Genomic DNA, 27,497 nt, shown 5'->3' on the forward strand with positions numbered 1-27,497 from the left:
GAAACTAGTGAATAATAGTATTTTCTTATATCCACAAAGTCGCAACTAGAGTTGGTAAAATGAGTCACTGAGTCGTGTTCGTGTCGTCTCAGTTTTGTGTTGTTTTAAATTTAGATCGACCCAAACACAACCTATTTAATAATCGTGTTAAATTATTGAGACTCGTACCTGACACAGAAAATAAACGGGTTATCTAATAACCCGTTTAATATCTATTTATTTAACAAATGTTACACATCCAAATTATTACACATTTACACTATTTAAAGTTTAAATTATACATATGTAAATGATAGTATCTATCGATATCATAAAATATATATGTGTATCAATATTTTACACCCTTACGCTATTAAAGTTCTAAATTTGTATTAAATTTTATAAATAAAACACTGTGTATATGTCTGTCTTCCAAAAAAAATCAAAAATAGAAAATCATGTCCAATATTTGAATTTTAATGATAAGAATTTAAAAGTTAATTTAAAATAAAAAATATAATCGTGTTGTTGTTCGGGTAGATGTGTCAAGAATTTTAACCCTAACTCGATATGAAAAAAAATGTGTCAACCCAGACTCAACCCATTTAATAATCATGTCAAATTTGATGACTCATGCCCATTTATTAGTGTCGTGTGTTGAAAATGTGATTAAAAAAAAGGTCAAAGTGATGGGTGGTTGAGCCACCATCTTTGAATTCAAAGACAATGGGTGGTTGATGACTCATACCCATTTAATAATCATGTGAAAGTTGATTACTCATACCCATTTATTAGTGTCGTGTGTTGAAAATGTGATTAAAAAAAAAGGTCAAAGTGATGGGTGGTTGAGCCACCATCATTGAACAAGGAAAAATGGGTGGGTGCTGCCCATGCAAAGAAGAAAAAGAGGAAGAAAATGGAAGCCAAAATTTGGCTATAAATAGAGGAATTCTCCTCCTCATTTTTGTATCTAAGAGAAGCAATTTAAATTGAGAGCAGAGAAATATATTTTAAGCAAGTAATTATATTGTAGGAGCATTTGGCTCCTCAATATGGATATTGCGGGTTTGCTTTGTTAAGGAATATTTCTCGAGATTATGTAGTTGGACCTTGGGTGAGAGAAAATTATTTATGAGAGTGTAGTTATAGTAATTTTTCATATAGTGAATATTTTCTTTTAGTTGTTTTGTGACAACGGCCGTGATTTTTCTCCGGATTTAGAGTTTTCCACGTAAATCTTATGTTGTGTGATTGGTTATTCTCCACTTAATTTTTCTGTTAATTTATTGTTTGACAAATTACTTGAAGTGATCTTGGGAGGAAGTTCAATTTCCTAACATCGTATCCGTGTTAGGTAATCAGATCGTATTAAATTTTGCCAGCTGTAGTCTTAATTAATGTACTACATGATAAAATTGACAATTCACTAATGGATCTGATCTATTATACGGTCTGCCCAAAGATTTTAGTCCTATTATCTACAAAGTCTAGCTCTATATATGTAAATTCTGAAAAAGTTACACCATAAGAGGTATTTTAAAAAGATTTTGAAGTCCAACTCTTTTTTATTTGTAATTTTAACTTACAAAATAGAATTTTGTTTTATAATTTGGCTCTTGGATTTTAACTATCATAAGCTTACCCTTGATTTATAAGCTTACCATATGTGATTTTCAGCCCCTAAATTTCTAATTTCGGCTCAACCCCTGCCCCTACTTCTTGTCTAATGGCGATGTGGAATATTATTGCAATCGATAAATATCCGACCTCATAAATATTTGAGACTTCAAATACGACCAAGAGAGGACTGTTATGTCATTCAAATGAAAAACCCACATGCAACAAATATGTAATAGATGGGCTGATGGGGCGAATCTGATAGTGTAAATTGAACATTGAGAAAATAAATATGAAAAACAACATGATTTATAAAACCTTCAGTGACCATCGAGCAAACCTCTTTTCCGAAAACCTGATGTTTTGCAACTTTTTAATAATATTTCTTAGTATTCAAAAAATTTTCTGTAAAGGTTCTTTGTTCTTCAAGATTGCATAAGAGAAAAATAATAATAATAAAATTAGGAGCATATTAACCCTCCATTAAATGTGGGAGCTCGCGATGCAAGACTTTATTTTACTTTCCTGACAGTTGACAGACAATTGGCTCATGACAGCCAGAGTTCTCTCTTTCTACATGGCAGCCTTTCCATATTTTTTTTTAAATTCGAGATCGAGAGGTCACCTAACAAATTAAAGAGATGGCAAATATTAAATTATAATAATTGTAACATATATTTTAACGTGAATCACATAAATTATGAATTTTATAATTTATGTGGTTCACGTTAAATAATGTATGTTATACTATTGTAAGTCATAGGCTCACTTAAGAGAAATGATATGGGACTCAATGGCTGCAAAAGTCTGACAAGACCACTCACATGGCGTTTTAAGTTTTTTTTTTTTTCATTTTTATTTTCACGGCTTTTGAGGATGTCGGCAGGGGCACGCAAGGTATCTTAAAAAATAGTTTTCTTCTTTGTGATAAGCTGCGAGCATTGAGAAAATCAAATTTGTTTGGCGTTTTGGATCACAATTTGAAGCTGTTGAATTTGGTTTTGTTGATTGGGAGCTCCTATCTTACAATTAACGTAACATACACACTCAACAACAACCACACAAATGATGAACTCACATAATTTATGTGATTGTTGTTGAGTGTGTATGTTACATTAATTGTAACATAGCATTTGTCTTGTTGATTTGATACTCAAATTAAATTACCGGTTGATGCGAGATCTTGGAATTGTAAGTTTATATAAATAATGAGAATAAGATTGTCATTTTCTTGTCCAGTATATAAGACGATAACGAGCAATCATGCTGGCCAGATAAGGAAAGGATTATCACAAAAAGGAGAGAATAAAATATGTAAAAAAAGAAATATTATAATTAGGTAAAGCATCTAAATGATTGGAGAAAAAACACAAGACAAAGCATTACATAATGTCTAACGTTTTTTTTCTTTTTAATTAATACGAAGATGAACGTGATGGGATGCTTTGTTCATTTCTAAAGAAATTATCAGGATCCACCATAGTTTTGACATCCACCAACTTGTTGAAATTATTCATAAAATACTTGTTGCCCCAAATGCTGGCTTTTTTTATGCTTGTGTGAGTGTCACCTTTGTTATTTCTTCCGATTTCTAGATCTTTGTCATTAAGATATGCCGCTCGAGGATTTTTGGAAGCATAGGGAGTCATGTAATTGTACATCTTTGTGACCAATTTGAGTGCATTTTGAGATTCTTCTTCTTTTTCCCATACTGCAAAGTACAACAAGTAGTAAATGTTGCCAGCTCTATGTGGGAATGGGATTGCTGACTCTGAAATCTCACTCATTTTCCCACCGTAAGGAAAAATCACCACTTGAATGTTGTGTCCTCCTTTTTCATAAAGCAAATCATACATCCCTTCAAAACCTTTTACAGGAATAGGCTCCCTCACGTAATCAGATTTTTCTTTGAAAAAGGATTTGGAATAATTCCTATCAAGTAATGCTTCCAATTTGTACGGCTTACTTGCTTGCAATCCACTGAGATATATGGCAGATTCAATCCAGCTCATTTCTTTGCAATCTTCTTTTGTCAAACCAAGCTCAGGGAACCTTTCCTGCATTAATGGAAGAAGCCTATCAACCCCACCAAGAAACAAGGATGAGAATGAACACATGATCGTTCCCTTTTTCTTCGTATTACTTAAACTCACTGCCCTAAAGGTAGCACTGATGACTAAGTCTACAGGAAGCTTATCAGCAACGTACTGATATTTGTCAAGGATCTTTGTCGCATTATTTTCCAAGGTTCTTGTGACTCTGAATGCAGTCACAGTTGATGGAACTGTGACTAAATTTACTTTCCAAGCAACAATGATTCCAAAGCTAGCTGCTCCACCTCCCCTTATGGCCCAAAATAAATCCTCTCCCATTGATTTTCTATCAAGAATTCTACCCCTAACATCAATCAAGTGAGCGTCAACTACTTGATCAGCAGAAAGACCAAATTTACGCATAACGTAACCATAGCCTCCCCCACTAAAATGTCCACCAACACCAACAGTCGGGCAAACTCCAGCTGGAAAGCCAAGAATTTTACTTTTCTTGGCAATTCTATAATAAAGTTGGCCAAGGGTAGCACCAGCTTGAACCCAAGCTGTTTTCTTTTCTTCATCAACGTTGATTGAGCTAAGATTTATTAAATCTATCATCACAAATGGAACTTCAGAAGTATAAGAAAGACCCTCAGAATCATGACCTCCACTTCGAACTCTAATTTGGAGGCCATGTTTTTGGGAACATTTTAGGACTGTTTGAATTTGGGATACATGAAATGGCTTGATAATGACTTGAGGTTTCGGGTATTTTGGTACTCTGAAGAGAAGATTTTGTTTTGAAAAATCCAATATTGATGAATATAAAGGGTTATCTTGAGTGTAAATTACTTCAGAAATGGAGGTGTCCTCAGAGTGTACAGAAAGGCATTGAAGAAAATTTTCATTAGTGAGTAAAACTATCCCATGAAAGGATAGCAAAACAGCTAAAGTAATTGAAAGAATAATTGTAGTGCTTTTCATTTTGCTGATGTGCAAATTGCAAAAGAGATTAAACCCTTATGTATCAGTATACAATCATACCAACTACTCTGATAAATTAATTTTAAATGTGTGGTGTGCGGCATAATAAAAGTACTGCATTATTGATAAGAATGGCATCGTTTGACATTGAAATTTTAACTCAGATAGATTCGTATCAAACAAAAAGCGTTTATCATACCATAAACAAGCTACATTATTTGATGAAAAATATGGTTTTGTTTAAAAAATTAAAATTTTTATTCCATTTATATTTTATTTTCCTATTTTACTCATGAAAAGTGTTGGATTCACTTCATTTAGGTGGCCCAAGCCCAAAGCTTCCAATAGTTTAGATGTTTAAGTAATTAAAGAAAATAAGTTGGGGTTAAAACAAAATTGCCATATAACTTAAGTTAAAAAATCACGTGGATATAAAAGCAAGTGAAGCGGCACCTTAGGATGGGGTAAGGATATTTGAACTATCCGCAATACTTTACAAACCCATACTTTTATAAAAATATTTATTACTGTTATGTCCACGAATGAATTTACTATTAAGAATAAAATTATGTAATTAAATAAAATAATTTATTCTCTACACCTATTCAAATCTCTTTTTTCTTTGTCCATCCCTTAAACCTTAGTATTCAATGGGCTTCTCTAATATTTTTTTTACACATGTCTCTCCAAATTGCAAATAAAGCTAGGAGTGTGCATCAGTTCGATACATTATATAATTAGAATCCATTTTAACCTTGGTTTCTGTCGCTCCTTTGGTTTTTAGGGCTTCTAAATCCGTTCATGATGTTGGTGTCGGTGTTCGATTTCTTGTTAATCTTGAAATGATCAAAATATCCCAAAATATATAAAATACTCAAATTATAACAAAACACGCACGATCAAAGTTTAAAAGACTTAATTACATAAAAAGTAGAGATGTTAGTGAGACTTGAAATGTAAAATGATGATTTTTTTCCTTTATAAACATACACTCTCCAGTACTTAACAATAAATAAATGTCTTTTATATCTTTTTACAAGCAAACCTTGATTATTAGTTGATGATTATTCTTGGAAAAGGTAAGACCCTTCATTTATGCAATAAGTATAAAATAATATTTTAAAATTTTTCATTTTTCTTTAGATATAAGAAACGAGTTGTTTCACTTAGTTGTAGACTTTTGAGTAGCTCGATCTGGGCAAAATGCATTTGTTAATGAATTTCACTTGAATTAAAAAAAATTACTATTTACTTAGATTTTAAAAGTGCCACCCCATACATAAATTTTATTTATCATCCAATAACTATTGCTTTTAGAAAAAAATTTGGGTGGTCCTAAAATATACTCCTTTTTCCATTCATTCATTATCATATGTATATTTCAACTAATTATATTAATATGCATACAAATATAAGCATCCAAGACCTTCTCTTTAAAGGACAATTTAAAAGATAAAATTTGAATATTCAGAGGATTCTTTGACGATATCAGTATCTAGTTCTTCAAAGAGAGTCATAACGCCTAGTAATAGCCCCAATTCCATTCATGATTGGTTGAGCTTAATTTACTACTATAATTATTGACTAATAATATTTTTAAAACTGAAATGATGAATAAATTTTAATTGTTTAATTTATTTAATTTTACTAATAAAGTACTTGACTTCAAACATAAAAGTTCTCTATTGAATTTTTAATTGATTGTAATTATATGTATTAATCTTGTTATAGCTTACAATTCATAACTTATTTATTAATTCTTACGATTCTCAGTTGATTTATTAATTCCTAGAGAATTACATGTTTTATAAGTTATAATGTAAAATTTCATCTTATAAAAAAAAGTGTAAAATTTCATAATGAACGAGTTCTACTGTTTCAAGTTGTGAAAAGTACAATTTCATTATTATTTTTATTTGACTTGCACTTTTATTTTCTTCTTTTTTTATATATAATTATTTTGTTAGAGTTGATATTTATAAGGGCAAGCTCTTGATACCAATAGAGAAGCCGCAAATTCTCAGAAAACTTTTGTTTAAATTTGAACTAAATATTTTATTTGTCCCCAATAAAAAAATAATACCAAACAACTGTTAGTTTAAACTTGATTTCAATCATATGAGCAACATTTTTTTTTTGTTAGTTATTAGGTACTAATTTAGAAATAGAGAGATTAAATGATTAATTGGCTAAGGCAACACTTATATATATAGGACAGTGATTCAATCCGAGGTACCAAATTGGATCACTTTTCGAGAGTCCACCAGGAGCCATTGGATTGAAATCCAATTGCCCCGATGGTTTTTTTTTTATTATTTGTTGGCTGCACATGGTGGGTGGCCTTTGGATTTATATTCAAAGGCCACCGACCTTTGTCTCGAAAACTGTTCCAATTTGAGAGTTCACACACATATATATATATAGCTAATGCTAAGTTACATTCATATAACTTACACCCACTCACATGAATAGTGAGTTGGTCCCACACCACTCACTATTCATGTGAGAGGGTTGTAAATTACATGAATATAACATAGAGGGATCCTATATATAGATACCTCAAGTAGAGGCCTGTCAAGTCTAAGTTAATTTTTTATTCATTCATCTCAAGACTTGAACGCAAATAACTATTTAAAAGAAATATATTTAAAACTAGCACACCCTTGTGACAGATGCATTTCTATGGATGAATTCATTCTTTCCAAGGAATTTGTTGTTGGCACACCATTTCAAAATTTCAATCTTTGAAATTATTTTGGTTCTCAGTCAACAAGTACTTAAGAGGTCATATGATTAAGCAATCTCGAATTTTGATATTGTTAGTTGTGGCTGGTCCGAATTTCTCAAATTACATATAAACTATTAATAAATAGTAAACTTAATAAAGTTGCAATAGCATTAGTCTGCAAATTTAAGTTATTAGCAGTGTTTGTTAACACGTTTATTTTTAATTGTACCTCAATTATTTTCTTGCACGTTTATATTTTGAATTGTTTATGATGTTCTACATCTATATGAATATATTTGTAATCTAATTCAAATGTCTATTGAGACTCTGTCAAAAATTTTCTCCCACTATTAAACAGATATCCACGTTTAGATACCCATATTTGTGGGAAGATAAATATTTTTTTTTAATAGAAAAACTTAGCTTTCATTAAAACGAACTTGAGAATAAATACAAAAGTTGAGTTGGACACTTCTTAGTCCACACTTTTGATTATGCATTGTTTAGAGCCAGCTTGGCTATTGAGTGGGCAGTATCATTACAAAGTCTTGAAATGTGCTGAATTGTGGTGTCGTTCATCCTTTTAAGTCTTTCTTGAATATCTAAAATAGTCCAATCGACTTAAGCTTTACAGCATTTTCTCCCTAACACTAGGTCTACAGCTTCTTGGCAATCAGATTCAATTATCAAAGGCTTGCATCCAGCAGCTTCTGCAACTTTAAAACCCAACTGAATTGCTTTTGCTTCTGCTGCAAGAACATCTCCAAAGAACCCTTCCTATTTTTGAGCTACTGCTACAAATTTTCCTCTAGAGTCTCTATTCACAACTCCTAAACATGCCACCTTGTTCTGTTTATTTGTTGATGCATACATGTTTATCTTTAAGCACCCTGCTAGTGTGGGTTTCCAAGTTTGCTCTGCTAAAGCGGTTTGGCTTTGAGGGGAAGGCAGTGATGGTGGCTTAATTTTCCTATAAGCTTCTACAATGGCTTCTGCTTTAGCCAATGATACTTGGGCATCTTTCTTCTTTCCTTCAAAGATAAAGAGATTCCTTGAATGCCAATTGGCCCAACAAATTGCAATAAATAACTCCATCTTTGTCCTACTCGTTTTTGCAGTCAAAGCTTGGAACACACCCAAGAGATCTTGATTTGCAAAGAGGTTCATTTTATCTGCAAAATCAATGATCTTCTATGTCTTCTTGGATGCTTTGCAGTTTAAAAGGGTATGGGTGGTATTCTGCCATGCTTACCACATCTTAAACATCAAGGTTGCTACAAAACCTTTTTTTTTTCAAAGAGATTCTCGGTTGTTGGAGGGAGATTTTGGCTGCCCTCCACATGAAAATCTTTATCTTCTCTGAAAGATCCAGTTTCCATATTGTATGCCACTCGAATGATTTTCTTTTTAAAGTACTTGGCCAGTCTGGGAATTTCAACTTTAAAGCCACCTAGTATCCTCTCTTCACATCATAGTTACCATGCTTATCAAAGCCCCATATGAGCTTATCTGGCCTCAAGCTTTTTGGTAGCATTATCTTCAAAATGTGCTCTATGCCTTCAGGTGTGAAGTGTTGTTTTATTAGAGTTTCATTCCACTTATACTCTCCATCTATCAATAAAGAGATTGAGGTATCTAAAGGCAGGGTTGGTGTTGACAAAATCTTAAAAGTTAAAGGTCTAGGAACCCAATTGCTGTTGTAAATTCTGACTTGATGTCCACATCCTATCCTCCATGTCAATCATTGTTGCAGCACTTGTCTACCCCAAAGGATACTCCTCCATATGAAAGATGGCTTACATCAAAAGTTTGCATTCAAAAAATCTATTTTTTAAAAAATATTAAGCCTGGAGAACTCTTGCCATTAAGGAGTTAGAGAACTGAATTACTCTCCAGCCTTTCTTAGCTAATAAAGCTTGGTTAAAGCTAGATAACTCTCTAAATCCCATCCCTCATTTCTCTTTTGACTTGCACGTTCCCTCTCACTTAGACCAGTGAATGCCTCTGTGATTTCTTTTTGTTTCCCACAAAAAATGAGCTATTTCCTTTTGGATGTTAGCACATAGACCCATTGGAATTCTGAACACATTCATTGCATAAGCAGAGGTTGCTTGGGCTATTGCTTTGATTAACACTTCTTTTCCTCTACTTGAAATTTTTTTTTTTTGACAGTTGGATATCTTATTCAGCAGTCTTAACTTGATGTAATTGAAGAAGCTTACTTTTTTCCTTCCCACCATAGATGGCAGCCCTAAATTCTTCTGATGTCTAGATACCACATTAAGTTGGAATATGCTTTTGATCTCCTCCATTTGCTTGGCTTAGGTGTTTGCACTGAAGAACATAGAGGATTTTTTGTAGCTAAAGATTTGTCCCGATGCAGTTGCATAGCTGTCAAAGATTTTTTTCAGCCTTTTACATTCTTCCATATCAACCCTTGTGAAGATAAGGCTATCATCTGCAAAAAGGAGGTGGGCGATTAACAAGCTGCTGCTGAAATTTAGGCCTTGAATTAGCTTCTTTGATTATACCTATTGCAACAAGTTTAAAAAGCCTTTTGTGCAGAGAATAAAAAGATAAGGAGACAGAGGGTAGCCTTGCCTCAAACCCCCTTATGAGTGAATCATTCCTTTTGCAGCGCCATTAATGAGAATGGAGAAAGATGCTGTCGAGATACACCTCATTATCAACTCAATCCATTTAGGGGAAAAGCCTAATTTTTCCATAACATTTTCTAAGAAACCTCATTCAATCCTATCATAGGTCTTGCTTATATCAAACTTTAAAGCTACCCGCCCTTTTTTTTTTTTTTGCCTTTATTGAGCCTTATTTTATGCAAACACTTATAGTTAATGACTGAAATACTAACTAGGCAACCCAAGAGGGGGGTGAATTGGAATTTTAAAAATTATCATAGCAAATCCACACAACAAGCAATCTAATGTCTTAATAAAAATTGAAACCAATAACTTCAATCAAAGTACAATAATTAAAGAGCAAGGGAAGAGAAAGCAAATTCAAGGATTTTTACGTGGTTCGGCAATCCCCGCCTACGTCCACGCCTCCAAGCACACCGGGCTTGAGGATTTCACTATCCAAGCCTTTCCAAGGCTTCAAACGTTTACAATTGACTTCAAGGTGTCAATGAACCTTTACAACAAGAGATTATATCTCCAATCTCTTCACCTCAAGTGTTTCTTACACTTGTACTCTCACAATTTGATGAGAAATGAAAAATACAACAATGAATCTCTTTTTAAGAGTGGATATACAAATTGAAGAACAAAGATGATTTAATAAATTATGAGTTACGAAATTGAAGCTCAATATATGTTGTGTGCATTTGTTCTTGCTTGCTTGGATTGCCAAAAATGAATTGGTTTTGAGTTTATATAGTTTGAGCTGAAAAACTAGCCGTTATGCACATTTTGGTCATAACCGGATTGCCGGTTATGAACATCCGGTATTCCGCGTAATGTTACCATTACAGCCACAATTTTAAATTTTTGAACATCCGGATTGCCACTTTATCAAATCCGGATTTCCGCTTATGCTCAGTAGCTTACTGTCCAACAACCAGATTTCCGTTTGTCCGGATCCGGATTTCCGCTTTCAATTCGGATAGATTCTGCCTAAAATCCGGACTTTCGTTTGTCAGAATCCGGATAGCCACTTGCTACATTGACTGAGTGAACTATTTTCCAAAATTATAGTTTGACCCCAATCCGGATGATAATTCAATCATGTAAACATACAAGCATACTTTCACAAATTTAAGCTATTATCCATTTATCATGATCCATTCAACAAAATTAATATGGCAAGAATTATTACCAAAACAATTAAATCATCTTGCCTAATCTTTTTCTCCTAGATCATGCTCAAATGATTATCCTCACAAGCTTCATCAAGGAACTCTCCACCATTCCTTGTTTGTGGTACCTACAAAAAATATTCAAGTTGTGTGTTAGCAATGGTTCCTTTGGTACCTAAATATTCTTGGGTCCTTGAGTGTTAGCAATGGTTCCTTTTGGAACCCAAATACACTTGACTCCATAATATACATTTCTCTTAATTGGACATCTAAAACTCATATGACCATTTCTATTACAATAATGACAAACGATCTTATGATCACTTGTGGAGGTAGCCTTAACAAAATAATTTTTATAATATTTTTGTTTCAAGTTAGGCTTATACCCAAGTCTTCCTTTCTCAAACATACATTTTTGAGTGCTTAGTAATTTTTCTAAGTTCTTTTGACCACTTGTGAATTTTAACACAATTTCGTTGAGCTCATTACTCTTTTTCTTAAGCACTTCATTTTCTTTCATCAATTCATCAACATGTGATTTTTCATGCTCATATGAAGTACTTTGTTTGCATTTAAATGATGCAATTCTATCATGCAACATTTTATTATCTAACTCTAGTCCTTTAATCTTTTCATTTAATGAATCATTGCATTTTTGTAAAGTATCCTTTCCATTTTTCAAGTCATCTACATATGATTCTAGATGCTCATGTGAAGTGCTAGGTTTCTCATTTGATAATGCAACTCTATCATGCAATGTTTTATTCTCTAATTCTAGACATGTAATCTTTGCACTTAGAGATTCATTTTCATTTTTGAGCTCTACCATTTTCTTTTTAAAACATGCATTCTTTTTACCAATTTTTATCCAATTATCATGCAATTCTTTAAAAGCATCATATAATTCATCATAAGTAAAAAGATCATTTATCTCATCAAGTTCATCATCTGATTCATCTCCAATTGCCATGAGAGTTAGATTTGTCATTTCTTGATGCTCTTCATCATCACTTGTTTCCTCATCGCTATCATCCCATGTGGCTACCATTGCTTTCTTCTTGAGCTTGTTGAGAAGAGGACATTCCGTTCTTATATGGCCAAGCTTCTTGCACTCATAACATTTGATTAATTCCTTCTTCTCCTTTCGGTTCTTGAGGTCTCTAAATTTTCTTCGCTCACCGGATTTCTTAAAAAGTTTTCTGAACCTCCTAGCCAGCATATCCATCTCTTCCTCATCCAGCTCGCTTTCCTCATCACTCTCATGTTTCGAGGCTTTGAGAGCAATGTTTTTCTTCTTCTCCTCATTGCCTCTTTCGACTTCCAAGTCTTCCTCATAAGAAATAAGAGAACCAATTAAATCATCAATGGGTAAGATATTTAAATCCTTGGCTTCCTCAATGGCAGTCCTTTTTGGTCTCCATTCCTTAGGTAGAGACCTAATAATTTTCTTAACCTTATCGCTATTTGAAAAAGTCTTTCCTAGGGCTCCTAGAGTGTTCACTATATCCGTAAATCTAGTATACATAGAATACACACTCTCATTTTGTTCAATTTGGAACAATTCATATTGCCGAGTGTACCTACTAATTTTAGACTCTTTCACTTGATTTGTGCCTTCATAAACAACCTCAAGTTTGTGCCAAATTTCATTAGCACTCTCACAACTAGATACTCTATGAAATTCTTTCTTATCTAGTGCACAAAACAATGCATTCATAACTTTGGATTTTAGAGTAGCATTTCTCTTTTCCAATTCATTCTATTCCCGTGAAGGTTTTGGAATATCTTCCCCGACTTCGTTTCTAATCAAAGGCATAAATGGACAATCACAAATAATTTCTCAAATTTCATAATCTAAAGCTTGTAAATAAATTCTCATCCTAGTTTTCCAATATGGGTAGTCATTACCGTCAAAGAACGGTGGTCTAATTGTGGATTGTCCTTCCCTAAAGATTGAGTCATTATGGGTTGCCATGGATCTTTAACTCTAGACGGTTAAGTCTGCACAAGAGCACCCCGCTCTGATACCAAATGAAATACTAACTAGGCAACCCAAGAGGGGGGGTGAATTGGAATTTTAAAAATTATCCTAGCAAATCCACACAACAAGCAATCTAATGTCTTAATAAAAATTGAAAGCAATAAGTTCAATCAAAGTACAAAATGTTATAAAACTGTATTATGGCCCAAAACGTTATGAAACTTTGTAAATAGGTCCAATTTCAGAATTTATAAGTAATACTTTGTTAATCCCAAAACTTTCTAAAATTATGATATAGCCCAAAATGCTATGATACTTTTCAAATAAGTCCTTCACCAAAATTTCAAGCAATACTTGTTTATTTCAAAGTTTTCAAAATTCTTTCAATTAAACCATAAACTTTGAAAAACAACCAATTTCATAAAATCATTTTTCCATTAAATATGAAACATTTATAATGTGAAAATAATGATTTATTTAAAAAGAATAAAAAAAATTAATTTCATAAAATAATTTTTCCATTAAATATAAAACCTTTATAATGTAAAAATAATGATTTATTTAAAATGTATAAAAATAATTTGAGCTTAAAAGATTAATCATTCTTAATCTTGTTTGTTATCATCAAAATCAATATTATAGAAATATATATGTTAACAACGACCACATTATCCATAATAAGCCTACCAGGGATAAATGCACTTTGTGTTTGAGAGATAATGTTATGTAACATGTGTTTACACCTATTTGCTATGGTTTTTATTATAATTCTATAAATTACATTATAAAGACTAATAGGCCTAAACTTTGTCACCTATCTTGGCTTCTTAACCTTAGGTATCAATGCAATGTATGTGTGATACAAAGGGGCAATGTTATCTCCTTCATTAAGGATGTTAAGGCAGGTTGTCAACACTCCTTTGCTCACTGATTTATAGTGTTTTTGAAAGAATGCTACTGGAAATCCATTTGGTCTGGCGGCTTTTATTGGACATATTTGCAATAGGGCTGTTATTATCTCTTCAGCCCTGAAAGGTTTATCCAACTCTTCGTTCATTTCTGTTGTTATTTTCCTTGGTATTTTTTCCATCACCACTTCCATTTGAGTTTAAGAGGGGTTTGTTGTAGTGAAGAGATTTGCAAAGTAGTTACAAAATATTTTTTCCACATCTTCTTCTTCCTCTGTCCAATTCTCATTTTCATCTAAGATTACCTACATTTTGTTTTTCCTCTTTCTGGATGATGCTTTTGCATAGAAAAATTTTGTATTTTTGTCCCCTTTGCGCAACCAATCTACTCTAGATCTTTGCTTCCAGTATATTTCTTGTTCTAAAAAGAGGCCATCGATATGTTTTTCTTCTTTTAACCAGCTCACCATCCTCATAATGTTGATTTCGTTGCTTTAATTCTTTTAGCTCTTGTATCAACTTATCCATTTTGTGCCTTCTATCTCCCAGCTCTTCTCTACTCCACATTTGAAGTTGGATCATTGATTCTTTTGTTGTTTTCATGAAACATTCAACTGCATTTCCATGACTCTATCTTCCTTGTTCAAGCCACTTCAACTTCACAATCTCTCTACATTTGTCATATGAGCTCCATAAGTCCTCATAATGCACCTGGGGGAAGGTCATTCTCTTGTATCTTAGCCCTCTTCATTTTTCCACTACTGTCATCATAATAGGGTTGTGATCGAATGTCCATGTCTCCACAGTTATAGGGGTTGATTCTAGGAACATGTTTCCCCATTCTTTGTTTCACAGAAAATGATCTAATCTTTCCTCGATCAAGCAATGTTCATACCTTTTGTTCGACCATGTCACTGGGCGCCCATTACTCCCTAAACCCATCAGGTTGCATTCCTTAACAGGCTCCCTGAAATTTTTCATTAAATTAACATCTCTATCATTTCCTCCTATCTTCTCGCAAGGTTATAAAATTTTGTTGAAGTCTTCAAAGCACAACCAAGATAGAGAAAATAAGTTGGCTAACCTTTTAAAGAGTGTCTGTGTATAGTGCTTTTGACTCATTTTCGGGTGTGCATAGATTCCTGTACATCTCCAGTAGCTTCCGTTTTCAACACATACAGCCGCATCAATGTGATGTCCACTCCAAGACTTTACATCCACCCTCAAGTCTGAATCCCACATTAGGGCTAAGCCCCCCCTCTCCTTTCATGTTCTGTCAACTTGAAAATAATTTTCAAAATTTAATTTATGACTCTTTTCTTACATTTGACTCGGTGTTAACTTGGTCTCGCAAAGAAAAACAAGCTTAGGCCAATGCATTTGGAGCAGTTTTTGAGTTTCGCAGAACGTTGAGTCACTCCCCAGTCCCCGAACATTCCAATTGATAACATTCATGGCTGTCGGCTGGGCTGTTATCCAACCTCCGTCGATTTTAATACTGAAAATTCCATTGCCATCTCCCTTGTTTCATTGGTTTGCTTTTCCATGCTCTCCATGTCTAGCTTTTGTTTTGCTTTTGGTGAAGCAAAGATAACTATCTCCAAAGGGCCACTCATTTTTTGCCTTTTCGTTTCTGGGCTTTCCAAATTTATTCCCATTACTTCAGTTGCTGGCCTTTTTGCTATATTTGGCCCATTTTGCAGCTCAGCCCCTTTTTCTCTAATTTTGTCATCTTGTCTAGCTTGCATTTTCCACTTTCTCTTTCGGCCTTTGTCGTAGGTGCTTTAGGCCCATTTGCCACTTTTCCATTTTCCCCTTCAACCTCGACTTTCAGTTTCCCGCCGCAAATTTTTTTCATTGCCAAATTCAATTTCCCTTGTAACTTTTTTGTCTCCGTCTCTTTTTCTTTCCCTTCTGCATTAGCCGTCTGCTCCCCTATTGATGTTGACTTCATTGACAATCCCACTTAGCCTCTGACAGCTTTCACTTCTTGCTCCCTTATCATTGCCCTCTTTCATGAAAAGCTCCTCTGGAATTATTATCTTCTGACTCCGGGTTGCTCCAACATCCAAACCCGATGTTTCATTCCCGGTTGAGGCTTGCACTTCTGTAACTTTGGACTTGGAATTGCTAGGTGGGCTTTGTGAATTCCTTCTTTGATTTTGTACGTCTGCATTCCTTCGGGAAGATAAAATATTTTTAAGTTGATAGAAACTCAAAACTTACGAAGCCCACTATTAGGCCTAAAGCCTCAGTGGCTATACACGTTTATTAAGGTGGCAGACATGATGATCATACACACAGAGGATTCTATCTATAAATAGTGTTTGCATTCTTAAATAGTTTAGCGTTCTAGTTTTTCACTTGAGTCCTATTATGTGTAGAAGTTAATTAATTAAGCCATAAGTTTTAAAAGTGGATGACTTAAGTCTTCCCGAATTTAATTAAGCCGTCTCCTTGTTACTCTATTACGTACGTGAAGAATATTGAAAAAGGGGCTACTCGTGTTGATTTAGTTTACCTTTATTTTGTTAACGGTATTTGACGTGTTTGAATTCAATTTAATTACCTTGTTTTATATTTTTAATATTACAATTATTGGATAATCATCAAGCTAAATGGATGTTGTTTCCGTCTTTTTAATATTTTATGATCTACATTATCATTGGACAATCAAATTGAGTGTTCTTGTTCGCAGTATTTTAATGGATGTTGCTTATTAACTCATAATAAAAAAATACCCCAACTTATTACTCTTGATTTTTTTCCTTATTTAATTTTAAATATTATTTTTTACTCCTAATTAAACCCAATTAGACTAAAATGGGAAGTATTAAAAAGATAAAAAAAATAAAAGTAAGCAGAAGAAGAATGGAGAGAAGAGAGCTACGGAAATGAAAGGTGGGGGAGAAAGTTGTTGGCCGAAACATTTCGTGGAAACCCCTTCAGTTTTCTGAAATTGGAGGTAGGCTTCTCAATTTTTGAGTTTCTTACACTATTAATTTAAAAAAAAAATGATTTGGTATTCGGAGGATTGCAAAAGAATAACAAGATATTGGATAAGATGAGTTCTACTTTACATAAATATTGTATTGTGAGCTTATATATTTTCTAATATTAGTTAATTTATATTTATATTATGATTAATTGTGATTTTGATTAAATTTTGGGGTTTGCTTATTAAATAAATTTGAGGATTCGGATGTTTTGATAATTGATTTATGAATTTTAGAGCAGAAATTTCCTGAAATAATGAATTGAGCTCTTATAGGCAAAATAAATTAAAGTACTTATGGTGGGATATGTAAGAATCATGAAAATTGGTGGATTAGAATTAATTCTATAAATTTTAGATTTAAAGACATATATGAGCATTGTCAACATTATATGTTAATTTACAGCAGTGAGATTTCTATAAGGAGATGTCATTAGATAATGAATACAGAGAATAAATTACAAACTAGTTTTATTTCATAATGGATGTTGAGTATAAGTATGTTTTCTTGGTTCAACAAAGAGCCGCGTTCGTAAATTAGCATAGGACGTCGAGATGAGTCAAGTCTGAGCGTCATCGTTCTGAGTGGAATATGCCAAATTTATATTTTATATTTTTCTTATGATTTTAAATTTAGTTTTGATGCTTTCATTAAGTTTGTAGAAAATAGAATTTATTTGCATACTAATGTGTTCCTTTAAGGATATGAAAAATGACCTTTTTTTTTTTAATTCATTTGATTTTAAATGCATGATAGTATTTTAGTGAAATAAAATATAGATTTAAATTTTGTTTAAAGTGCTTATGTATGTGTGTAAAAAGTTTGTTTCCAAAATCCTTAGCCAGTACATTTCCCATCCAGATACAAAGATGAGTACAGAAAACGACTGTGATGATGCTAGGAGTTGTAGATCATATTAATAAAGCATTTTTATCACCTCTTTTTTGGATTGTGTAAGTTATGGTTGTTTAATGTATTAGCGGCAACATATTCTTTTGAAACTATTTGAAATATTGGGTGATATTTGGATGAGATTATTTACAGTGATGTAGTATATTATGTGTTTGGAAAGTTGACCAATGAAGTTGGTTGAGTACTAGATTATTTTGGAAGTGCTTATCTTACATATTTGCATATTAGAAATGTAAAAAATACTGTGGAGATTTTATCAAATTTTAGGTAAATCTATATTGTTAAATTTATCACATTATATAAAACTAGATAGACTTACCCTTAAAGTTTGGGACGGATTGTTTCAATTTAAGAGTTGAGTCTTAGCTCTAAGTTATATTCTTAATTTAGAAACTATGCTAAATCAATATAGAATATTCTCCTCAACACTTTCATCACATGCAGGATAATCTTTTTAGTTGGTCCTTGTCATATGGTAAAATAGTATGGGTCCATCCATATTTTTCTATTATAATAACATACAAATGTCTATAGGTCTAACTATACTCAAAAGCTAGCTAATGGGTTGAGGCCCAAGTTTTTTACACTTATCAAAGTCTTTCATTCCTAGTCCATGTAGGATAATGTCCATAACATGCCCTTCATGTGCAAGCCGATATTTTTGTCTAGTTTTTTTCATGTGGTAAGGTAATGTGAGCTCACTTATATGTGAGTTTAGTTTTGATATATTAAATCCCATGTGCTTAATTAGACCTTATTACAAATTGTGGTTGAAATACTATAAACAATTGATTTCACAAGTTTTGATAAAAGTGGTGTTTAATGAAGTTTTAAAAGTTATTTATTTCATAAATTTTTCTATTTTGACAGTAGTAAAGACGGTAGAGAGTTGTATTTTTTTTTATAAGAAGCTTATTAAATAAGCCAGCACTTTTTTTAAAATTCTTATTATAACTTTAATATTTTAGCAAAATAACAATCATGTTTTACTTTCCATAATAATAGACGAAGAAAAGATAATTTAAACTTATGTCTAGTCATTATAAAATAATTAAGAGAGGATTTTCGTAATAAAATTTACTAAATATATATATTCTACTTCTAAAATTGAGTGATGATACATTCACAAACTCTTATACTAACTTATTGATTTGGAATTAATTTATTGATTTAATAAAAATATAAAATAATTAAAATAAATGATGTGAACCAAGAGACATATAATCCAACCAATTAAATTATACCAGATCAATTTGTACAATATATATATATATATATATAAGAATCTATAACTGTATTATTACTCTTTAAAATTCACAAACAAACATTAAGCTACATTTTGAATTAGCAGTTTATTTTATCCGTATACCAAAAGCAACACACTTTAGTAACTTATTTTTTTACACTTCTAAGAATTAGGAAAAAGACCCGATACGTCATGGAAATGTTGGTCACAATATCCTACATTTTCCGCCATTCCGCTCTTTAATTTTAACTCTTTTTTTATTCTAATCTTTAATATTTCTTTTTCAGGCTTCCTGTGGGAGCAAAATTTTGGTGCACGGCAAATCATTTTCAGGCAATAATAAATCTCTTTAGTTTGGAATCTTTCGTGGCTTGGAGCTACGATAGCAAGAAAACATTGTCGGCATTTCACAGGGAATTAATAGTAGTTTGTGATCAATCAAATTGCAAGAAAAGGACCGATATAATGCCGCCAATTTTCAATCAATCGGAGTGACTATAAGACAAAGAAAGCACAGCTAGCATTATCAATAATTCAGATAAATCTAAACCAGTCAGTGGAAAAGCTGAATAGACAGATAATGAACCGATTCTCCTAAATATGAGACAGAATAGCTATGTCTTCGTGGCTCCTTTTCAAACAGAAAAATCACCATCAATAATATATCTTCCTTGGAATCTTGCTCCATTCGACCAATGAATTTAGATAATAAGTTAGCTAGTGACAATGCAAAAAAAGGCTTATCACCATCAACGAGAGTGACGGCAACACGAAGCAACGCTTGGTGCAAATAAGTGGATTAATCTCTACATTTCACTTGTAATAAAAAATAAATTTAATTTTTCCGGTCAACAATTTTTGTTACTTTGAGTTTCAGACTTTCAGTCAGCGAAATCTGAAAAATGAAACCCTAAATAACTAATTCGGAAGCTCAAGATTGAAATCAATAATTTAAAAATGATAATTATATGCATGCTTATACCACGTAATGCATAATGTTTTTAATTCATTTATTGATATTTTAAATAATCTCTTGGGTAAATTTTTTATTATTCCGAATTTATTATCTTTAAATTATTCCATTACTATTAAAAACTTTAAGTTATTTTAATTTTTATTTAAAAAATGAGAGGAGAGAGCTAATTTATATTTGTTAAATTATTTTAATTATTAACAATATTTTAATATGATTATTCTACTAAACAAATTAAACTGTTTATATTACATTTGTATTTATTAAAAATTTTGATGTTCAATTGTTTTTTTTAACTCTTTAGATAAGAAACTCTCCCTAAATTCTCCCTCTCCGTCACCAATCAATCTCCCGAAGTCTGTTTTTGATCGGCTTTATAAAGTTAAGGTTTGTAATGCAAAACTGAAAATCGTTTTTTCGTCCATTCGTTGCCCTCTCTTGCTCTTTCTAAGCGTTTTAACCAGACATCAACTGCCACTTCGGCCTTGGTCGGAGTGGTGGGCTGCTGCCCTCACAAGCATTGTGAGGGCAGCGGTTCAAGCCCCCACAAAAGCATTTGTGGGGGCTAACGTGCTTATTTGTTTAATATTTCAAAAATTTCCTCTCTCTCGTGCAATACGAGTGGAGTATGAACATCCCTCTTCTGTAAGGGATTATTTATCTGGGCATGTACTTCACAGAATTCAATGTAATAATATAAGTCCCAATCATGTATTTCTGATTGTAAATATCAGTGTAATATATCTGCTATAATAGCAGTTGTAAATATCTGTGTAATGCAGTAATATGATGATTAATCAGTATTCAAAAAAAAAAAACCAGACATCAACTTGGTCAAATTAGTTGACTCAAGTGGTCAAATTAGTTGACTCAAGTGCCCACGCGAGGACTTAAATGATGAAACTAATGAATTGGGCACTTGAAGACTCTGCGTTTTGCTTTGGCTTCGATTAATGGCCAACATGTTCCTGGCCTCAATCTTATCAACACTCCTAGTTCTCAAGATTATAACAAATAAAAAGATTATCTCTTTTGCACTCACATCGCTTGGAAGTCAATCTTTTTTTCTGATTTTTATCATGCGGAAAGGTAATTTACTCTCCACGTGTGTGTGAATCATATCAAGTACCACTCAAAAGCCCATAAATCTATCTCATACTAAAAATTATAAAATTTATTTAACACAAAAATTATTTCAAATTTTCATAATAAATATAAATATACTATTAAAATAAATATAATAATTTACATTTAAAAAATTATTTTGTATATTAAAAATATTCTAATATCATTAGTCTACTAGATAAATTAAATTATTTAAATGATATTTATACTTATAAAAAATAAAAATAATTACTATCTTTTGAGGTTGTTACAATCAACAGAAAATTTTAGTTTTTTATATTAAAAATTTATAGGTCTACATAATTATTTTTCTAAATTTTTAGAGTGTAGATGTCTTTTTTTTTTTTTATCATGAAACCCTTCTTTATTTTTTATTTTATCTAATCCCATTTAGTTTTTAGTCTTTATCTTTTTTTTTTCCTCCCTCCCTAATAGTAGAAGCAAACTTCCGTGGTGGCATAGCAACTGAACGATCACAGTGACCATCTTACTTCCATCATACCGATGAAAGTAAGACAAAAAGTCAGTGGATTGATAACCCCGAAAATGGCTCATCATTACCGTCAATAAACCAAGAAAATTCCCGGTCCCATTTTTCCTTTTTAACACCACAGCGGGGGAAAAAAAATTGAGGTAAATTCTCAATCCTTGAGATAAATTTTTAAATATGAGTTAAATCAGCAGATTTTTATATACTATCATAGTAGACTCACTCATGATACTGCACATCAACTAGTCTCTATGTAACGGTGTGAGTGGACCTGCTCCACATCGACTGACAATAAGTTCAAGATTGACAAATATAAGTTTTTGGCAATCTCTTGAGCTAGTTTTTATTTATTTATTTATTTATTATTATTATTAGCAGCTAGGCCCATGTGCTTCTATAAATTGATATCCTATATAAATAACTTCCCATTTTATATTCTTGGGTGTTGATGCTTAAATGAACATTTCCTGTAAATTTGTTATTACATCATATGGCGTTGTAATTAACTGAACAGAAATATTAATGGTGAATTCACATGAAATCTGTATTTAGATATGCACCTAAAAAATTTTATACACACATTTTCTCTAGTAAAGATATTATCATTTTATTAAAGTGAGGATGATCATTAAAATATAAAAAAATATAAATATTAATAAATTGAAAATTATAATTTTTGTTTGTTAATGTATTGAAATCTGTATTTTTTATTAATTGATAGCATCTTTATTTTATCCAAGTGAGGATATTCTTAATAGGGAATGAATATATATGTGTGTGTGTGTGAAGTTTGAAACGGCTTATAGAATACTTACCCTTCCAAACATCTCACATGGCTTTAATTGGGCTTTTGGATATCTTCTTGGCAATCATTTGCTTCTTGATTCTTCGATATTGTTTCAGCAATAACAATGGAATCCCAAAGAACTTCCCAGTCGTAGGTACGCTGCCACACCTTCTTCTTAACGTTCATCGTATCCATGATTATAGCACAGAAGTTCTAGAGAAAACTCAATGCACATTTTTATTCAAAGGTCCTTGGTTCGCAAACATGGACATATTGGCCACAGTTGATCCAGCCAACGTACATCACATAATGAGCTCAAACTTCTCAAATTTCCCGAAAGGGCCAGAGTTCAAGCGAATCTTTGATATTTTAGGAGATGGGATTTTCAACTCCGACTCAGATTTGTGGAAAAACCAAAGAAGGTTTGCTCAAGCTTTGATGAATCGTCATAGCTTCTACAAGTTTTTGGTGAAATCCAATCAAGCTAAACTGGAGAAAGGGCTGATTCCAATTCTTGATCACATGTCCAAACAAGGCACAACAGTTGATCTGCAGGATTTGTTCCAGAGGTTTACGTTTGATTCTACGAGCTTATTTGTTACAGGCTATGATCCTGGTTGTTTGTCAATTGAATTTCCAGAAGTTCGACTCCTAATGGCATTGGAAGATGCCGAGGAATCAATATTTTATCGGCATGTTGTTCCGGAAAGCTTGTGGAAGCTACAAAGATGGCTTGGAATTGGAGAAGAAAAGAAACTGAAAAAAGCTAAGGAAACGTTAGATAGTGTCATATTCGAACTCATACAAAGGAAAAGAAGAGAGATTAACGAAGAAATTTTATCGAAAGAAATAGATGGGGTGGATTTGTTAGCATCATACATGCACGAAAACAAAACCATTATGGGAGAATTGCAACGTGCTGACGACAATTTCTTGAGAGATACAGTCTTGAATTTCATGATTGCGGGGAGAGACACAACTAGTTCAGCTCTCACTTGGTTCTTTTGGCTTATTTCAAAGAACCCAAAAGCAGAAACCAAGATTAGAGAAGAGCTTAGTTCGATAGTACCAGCTGAGAAACTCGGAAAATGGTGGGATTTTGACACGCAAAAGCTAAATCAATTGGTTTATTTACATGGCGCTTTGTGCGAAGCATTAAGGCTTTACCCACCAGTTCCTTTTCAGCATAAAGTTCCTTTAGTGCCAGACACTCTTCCAAGCGGACACCGCGCCGTTCCGAGAACAAAGATCTTGTTTTCTCTGTATGCAATGGGGAGAATGAAGTCAATATGGGGAGAAGATTGCTTGGAATTTAGGCCTGAAAGATGGATTTCTGAAAGTGGAGGGATCAAATGGGAGCCGTCGTACAAGTTCTTCTCATTTAATGCAGGACCAAGGACTTGTTTAGGCAAAGAGGTCGCTTTCACTCAAATGAAAGCTGTGGCTGCCGGCGTAATTCATAACTATGATATTCAAGTTGTGGAAGGACAGCGTCCTGGCCCCAATGTGTCTATTATTCTCTATATGAAGCATGGATTAAAGGTTAGGGTTCATGATAGATGGGCTAAATAATTGAACAGGTTTGGGAAATGTCTTAATCCTCTTGTTTAATATGAATAATTGAGCGAGTTGGCGTGTATCATTTGAATAACTATAGTTTATGTAAGTATGAATATCATTAATAATTGTTCATATTATCTGGATATTTTAATTTGTTGTTTTGGTGTTTTATTATGTGGTTTCTTCTAGATTTAAAGATGCTTAAATGATAGATAAAGAAAGATTTCAATCTGTGAAAGAATTGAATTTGGTGTTAGAGTGTTATTGAAAGAGTTAATTGACATAAGACGTTAATTTAGATTAATTTAGGATTTTAAAATTTTTATTATTTTAGAGATTTCTATTTTAATTGGAGTCTATTATGGTATGTGATTTATTATTTTATTTCGATTATAATTATGATTTAATTTCTTTTTTAAAATTAACTTAGGAAGTAGGTTTACCTTAGGAAATGAGTTTCCTCTATTATAAATATAAAAATCTCATTATCGTGATTTAAATTCAGTTATTCAATAAAAACCCCTCTTTTATAATACCCTCTAGGATTATTTATCAAAATCTCTCTTTTAGAGTTGTTTGGGATATGCGTCATTTAATCTCGCTTAACGCGCTATTAAAAACCTCATTGAGTTATTTGGGTTAGAACGATATCTAATCACACTTCGATTATCGCTAATCGCATTGGCTTGATCCAGTACTAGAACAATGTCGAGTGTTTCTTACTCTATCAATTTTGCTTCCGTTGCGCCTGCTTCATCAATTGGTATTAGAGCGGTTCTGTGCTATTCACATAACTTTCCTTGATACCCATATCCATCCATAGCAAATCCACCACTCAAAAAAACCAACAAAAAAAAAATAGAAATTCTCAAAATTGAAAACCTTAACTGCCACCTCTCCATTAGCCGTTCACCGTCATTCAACACAATCACTAAAGTCTCCAGCCACCGCGAACCAAACCTTAGCCATCACTGCCCTTAATGCCGCTTGCAAAAATCATCTAAACCTGTGAGCTTTACCATTCAATCCACCACCATTTAATCGTGACTGCCGCTAGCTAACTCCTCCGCCAAACTCGCCTGCCTCTGGTGACCAAAACCAACCAACTTCCACTCTAGATCGCCGCCCGCTGCCACCGTATGAAACACCAACCCGCAAGTTTCCTACACACGGGCTACTGCCAAACCATCTCCCTTTTCTGTCAATTTATGCCACCACCATAATCCCCAGTAACCAGCGACCATAAACCCAGCCATCCGTCGCCGTAAAACCGCCTTAAATTGAAAGTCATATCTCCATAAGCCACCGCCAATTCGACCAAACCACTGCGAATCTGGCCAATCCACAGCCACCATTATACTCATCGACCTTAATCCACCCATCCTTACCTGATTTTCAACTACCGTCACCAGAAACCTGAACTTTTGTTTAATTACCGTTTCACCTGGTAATTTTATTCAATTTTTAGTTTAGCGCCTAACACTTTTAAAACAACCATCTCTTACCATCTTCACTCCGAATCACGACCACACCCAACCTAAGAGTTGAGTATTATTTATAGTTTTGCCATTGTGTGGAAACTTGACAATAAATGGTAAAGTGCCATCTTTGCTCTTCTATTTATCATGTGCCGGAATTATTTGTATATACTCGTCCAAACAAATTTCTTGATTGGCTGGATAAGATTGAGCACTGGTTTCTATTTTGGCACATTCCTAAAGAAGAGCAAGTATCATTTGCTGCTAGTAGATTAAGCATAAGTGTTTCATAATGATGGCATGAATTACAAATTTCTCAACTTGAGCAAGGCAAATGCAAAATTCAGTCATGGAACCGTATGAAGCATATTATGCGATCTGAGTTTATCCCTCTTAATTATTGTTTAGTATAATAAGGTAAGATATCAGTTTCTGATTATGCTACTGAGTTCGAAATTTTATGGATGTAAATATTATTATGAACTTAAAGAGGATACAATTACAAGATTTTTCAAGGGACTCAGTTTTATATTAAAGACAAGATGCCTACATACATTATATACACGTTGCAGTATGTAATTCTGGTAGCGAAGCAAATTGATCACAAATTTTATCACAAATCAAAAGAGAAAAAAGCCAAGCATTGAAGCAATTAAGACAACCTCATCCCCGACACCAATTTGAGATCCATAAGTTTATCACAAGTCAGTAGCCTAAAGTGAAAGGCATATAGATAAAAGAAATTTGTGCCTCTCTACATGTCCAAGATGTGCCTAATATTGTAGAAGAAAATGTACAATTTATTATTGATTTAAAGTTTCAATCTGACAAATTGTCTGAGAATGTGCATGATTTTTACTTGGAAGAGAAGACAAGTGTTGAAGATGATGAGATTACTAATCTATCTGAATTTTTTAAAGAAGACGAACAACCTCATCTTGATTTGAGCATTAAGCCTAATAATACAACTAAAGTTGTGCAGCAAAATCAAGTTGAAGAAACTAAAATGATTGAAATGGTTCTATCTATTCTCATTGAAGACAAGAAGATTATGCTTGAAGAAGATTTAATTGCAAAGGTGAATCTTATGGGAGATGCATTGAGCCACAATTAGGGAAGGGGAAAAATTATTTGATCGTTGTTCATTCTTGGAAGACATCATCACCTTGAAGAATGTACAAGCGAAAGAAGTTGATGAAGTATGGATTTTTTAAAGTTTCGAGAACAATTGATGAGAAAGATAATAAGTTCGAATTACAAGATGATTTGGTCTTACACTACAAGTTTCATCCTCTAAATTGTATTCAAACTCATGGACGTATTTCTTTTAAGAGGAGAAGAATGATGTAGGACGTTAATTTTGATTAATTTAGTATTCTAGAATTTTTATTATTCTAAGGCTTTCTAGTTTAATTGGAGTCTATTATGATATGTAATTTAATACTTTATTTTCATTAAAATTCTGATTTAGTTTCACTTTTTAAATTAACTTAGGGAAGTAGGTTTACATTAGGGAAGCAGGTTTCTTCTATTATAAATAGAGAAGTCTCATTATTGTAACTCAGATTCAATTATTCAATAAAACCCCTCTTTTATAATTCCCTCTTGAATTATCTATCAAAATCTCTCTTGTATTAGAGTGTCATCTAATCTCGTTTAATAAGTTATTAAAAATCTCATTGAGTCATTTAAGTTAGAATGATATTTAATTACGCTTCGATTAGAGTGTAAGCTAATGGCGTTGGCTTGGTCCAGTATTAGAATGATAATTAGTGTTTCTTACCTTATCAATTATGCTTCCACTATGCTCGCCCCATCATTAGTGTAGCTTGAATTTGTTTTGCAAGTACATCTATGTATTATTCTTTAAGTAAATGAAGTCCTCA

At 32.8% G+C, this 27,497-nt stretch overlaps 2 protein-coding genes and 1 long non-coding RNA gene across 4 annotated transcripts; 1 reads left to right on the plus strand and 2 right to left on the minus strand.

The window, feature by feature from the left end:
• Window positions 1–2,909: 2,909 nt before the first annotated feature.
• Window positions 2,910–4,613, minus strand: LOC102630071 (tetrahydroberberine oxidase-like). The gene has a single exon (XM_025096667.2). The coding sequence runs from the start codon at window positions 4,611–4,613 to the stop codon at window positions 3,012–3,014; it is 1,602 nt and encodes a 533-aa protein (XP_024952435.1). The 3' UTR covers window positions 2,910–3,011.
• A 9,388-nt stretch (window positions 4,614–14,001) lies between these two features.
• Window positions 14,002–16,211, minus strand: LOC127903854 (uncharacterized). The gene is made up of 2 exons (XR_008056739.1): window positions 15,129–16,211; window positions 14,002–15,011 (listed from the first exon to the last, which is right to left on the minus strand). It is a non-coding gene; the product is annotated as an uncharacterized LOC127903854 (long non-coding RNA).
• Window positions 16,212–21,698: 5,487 nt separating this feature from the next.
• LOC102630336 (alkane hydroxylase MAH1-like) lies at window positions 21,699–24,304 on the plus strand. Of its 2 annotated transcripts, XM_052431429.1 has the most exons (2): window positions 21,699–22,727; window positions 22,821–24,304. In XM_052431429.1, the coding sequence occupies exons 1-2, from the start codon at window positions 22,619–22,621 to the stop codon at window positions 24,143–24,145; spliced, it is 1,434 nt and encodes a 477-aa protein (XP_052287389.1). In that variant the 5' UTR covers window positions 21,699–22,618; the 3' UTR covers window positions 24,146–24,304. The 2 variants fall into 2 exon arrangements, with proteins under 2 accessions (XP_052287389.1, XP_006495173.1); XM_006495110.4 differs by having other exon boundaries at window positions 21,699–24,304.
• The last annotated feature ends 3,193 nt before the right edge of the window (window positions 24,305–27,497 follow it).

The sequence above is a fragment of the Citrus sinensis genome, chromosome 7, assembly GCF_022201045.2.
Source record: "Citrus sinensis cultivar Valencia sweet orange chromosome 7, DVS_A1.0, whole genome shotgun sequence".
Taxonomy (NCBI): domain Eukaryota; kingdom Viridiplantae; phylum Streptophyta; class Magnoliopsida; order Sapindales; family Rutaceae; genus Citrus; species Citrus sinensis.

Coding starts and splice junctions, on each gene's coding strand:
- LOC102630336 (XM_006495110.4), top strand. CDS start 22,619: ATGGCTTTAATTGGGCTTTTGGATATCTTCTTGGCAATCATTTGCTTC.
- LOC102630071 (XM_025096667.2), bottom strand. CDS start 4,613: ATGAAAAGCACTACAATTATTCTTTCAATTACTTTAGCTGTTTTGCTA.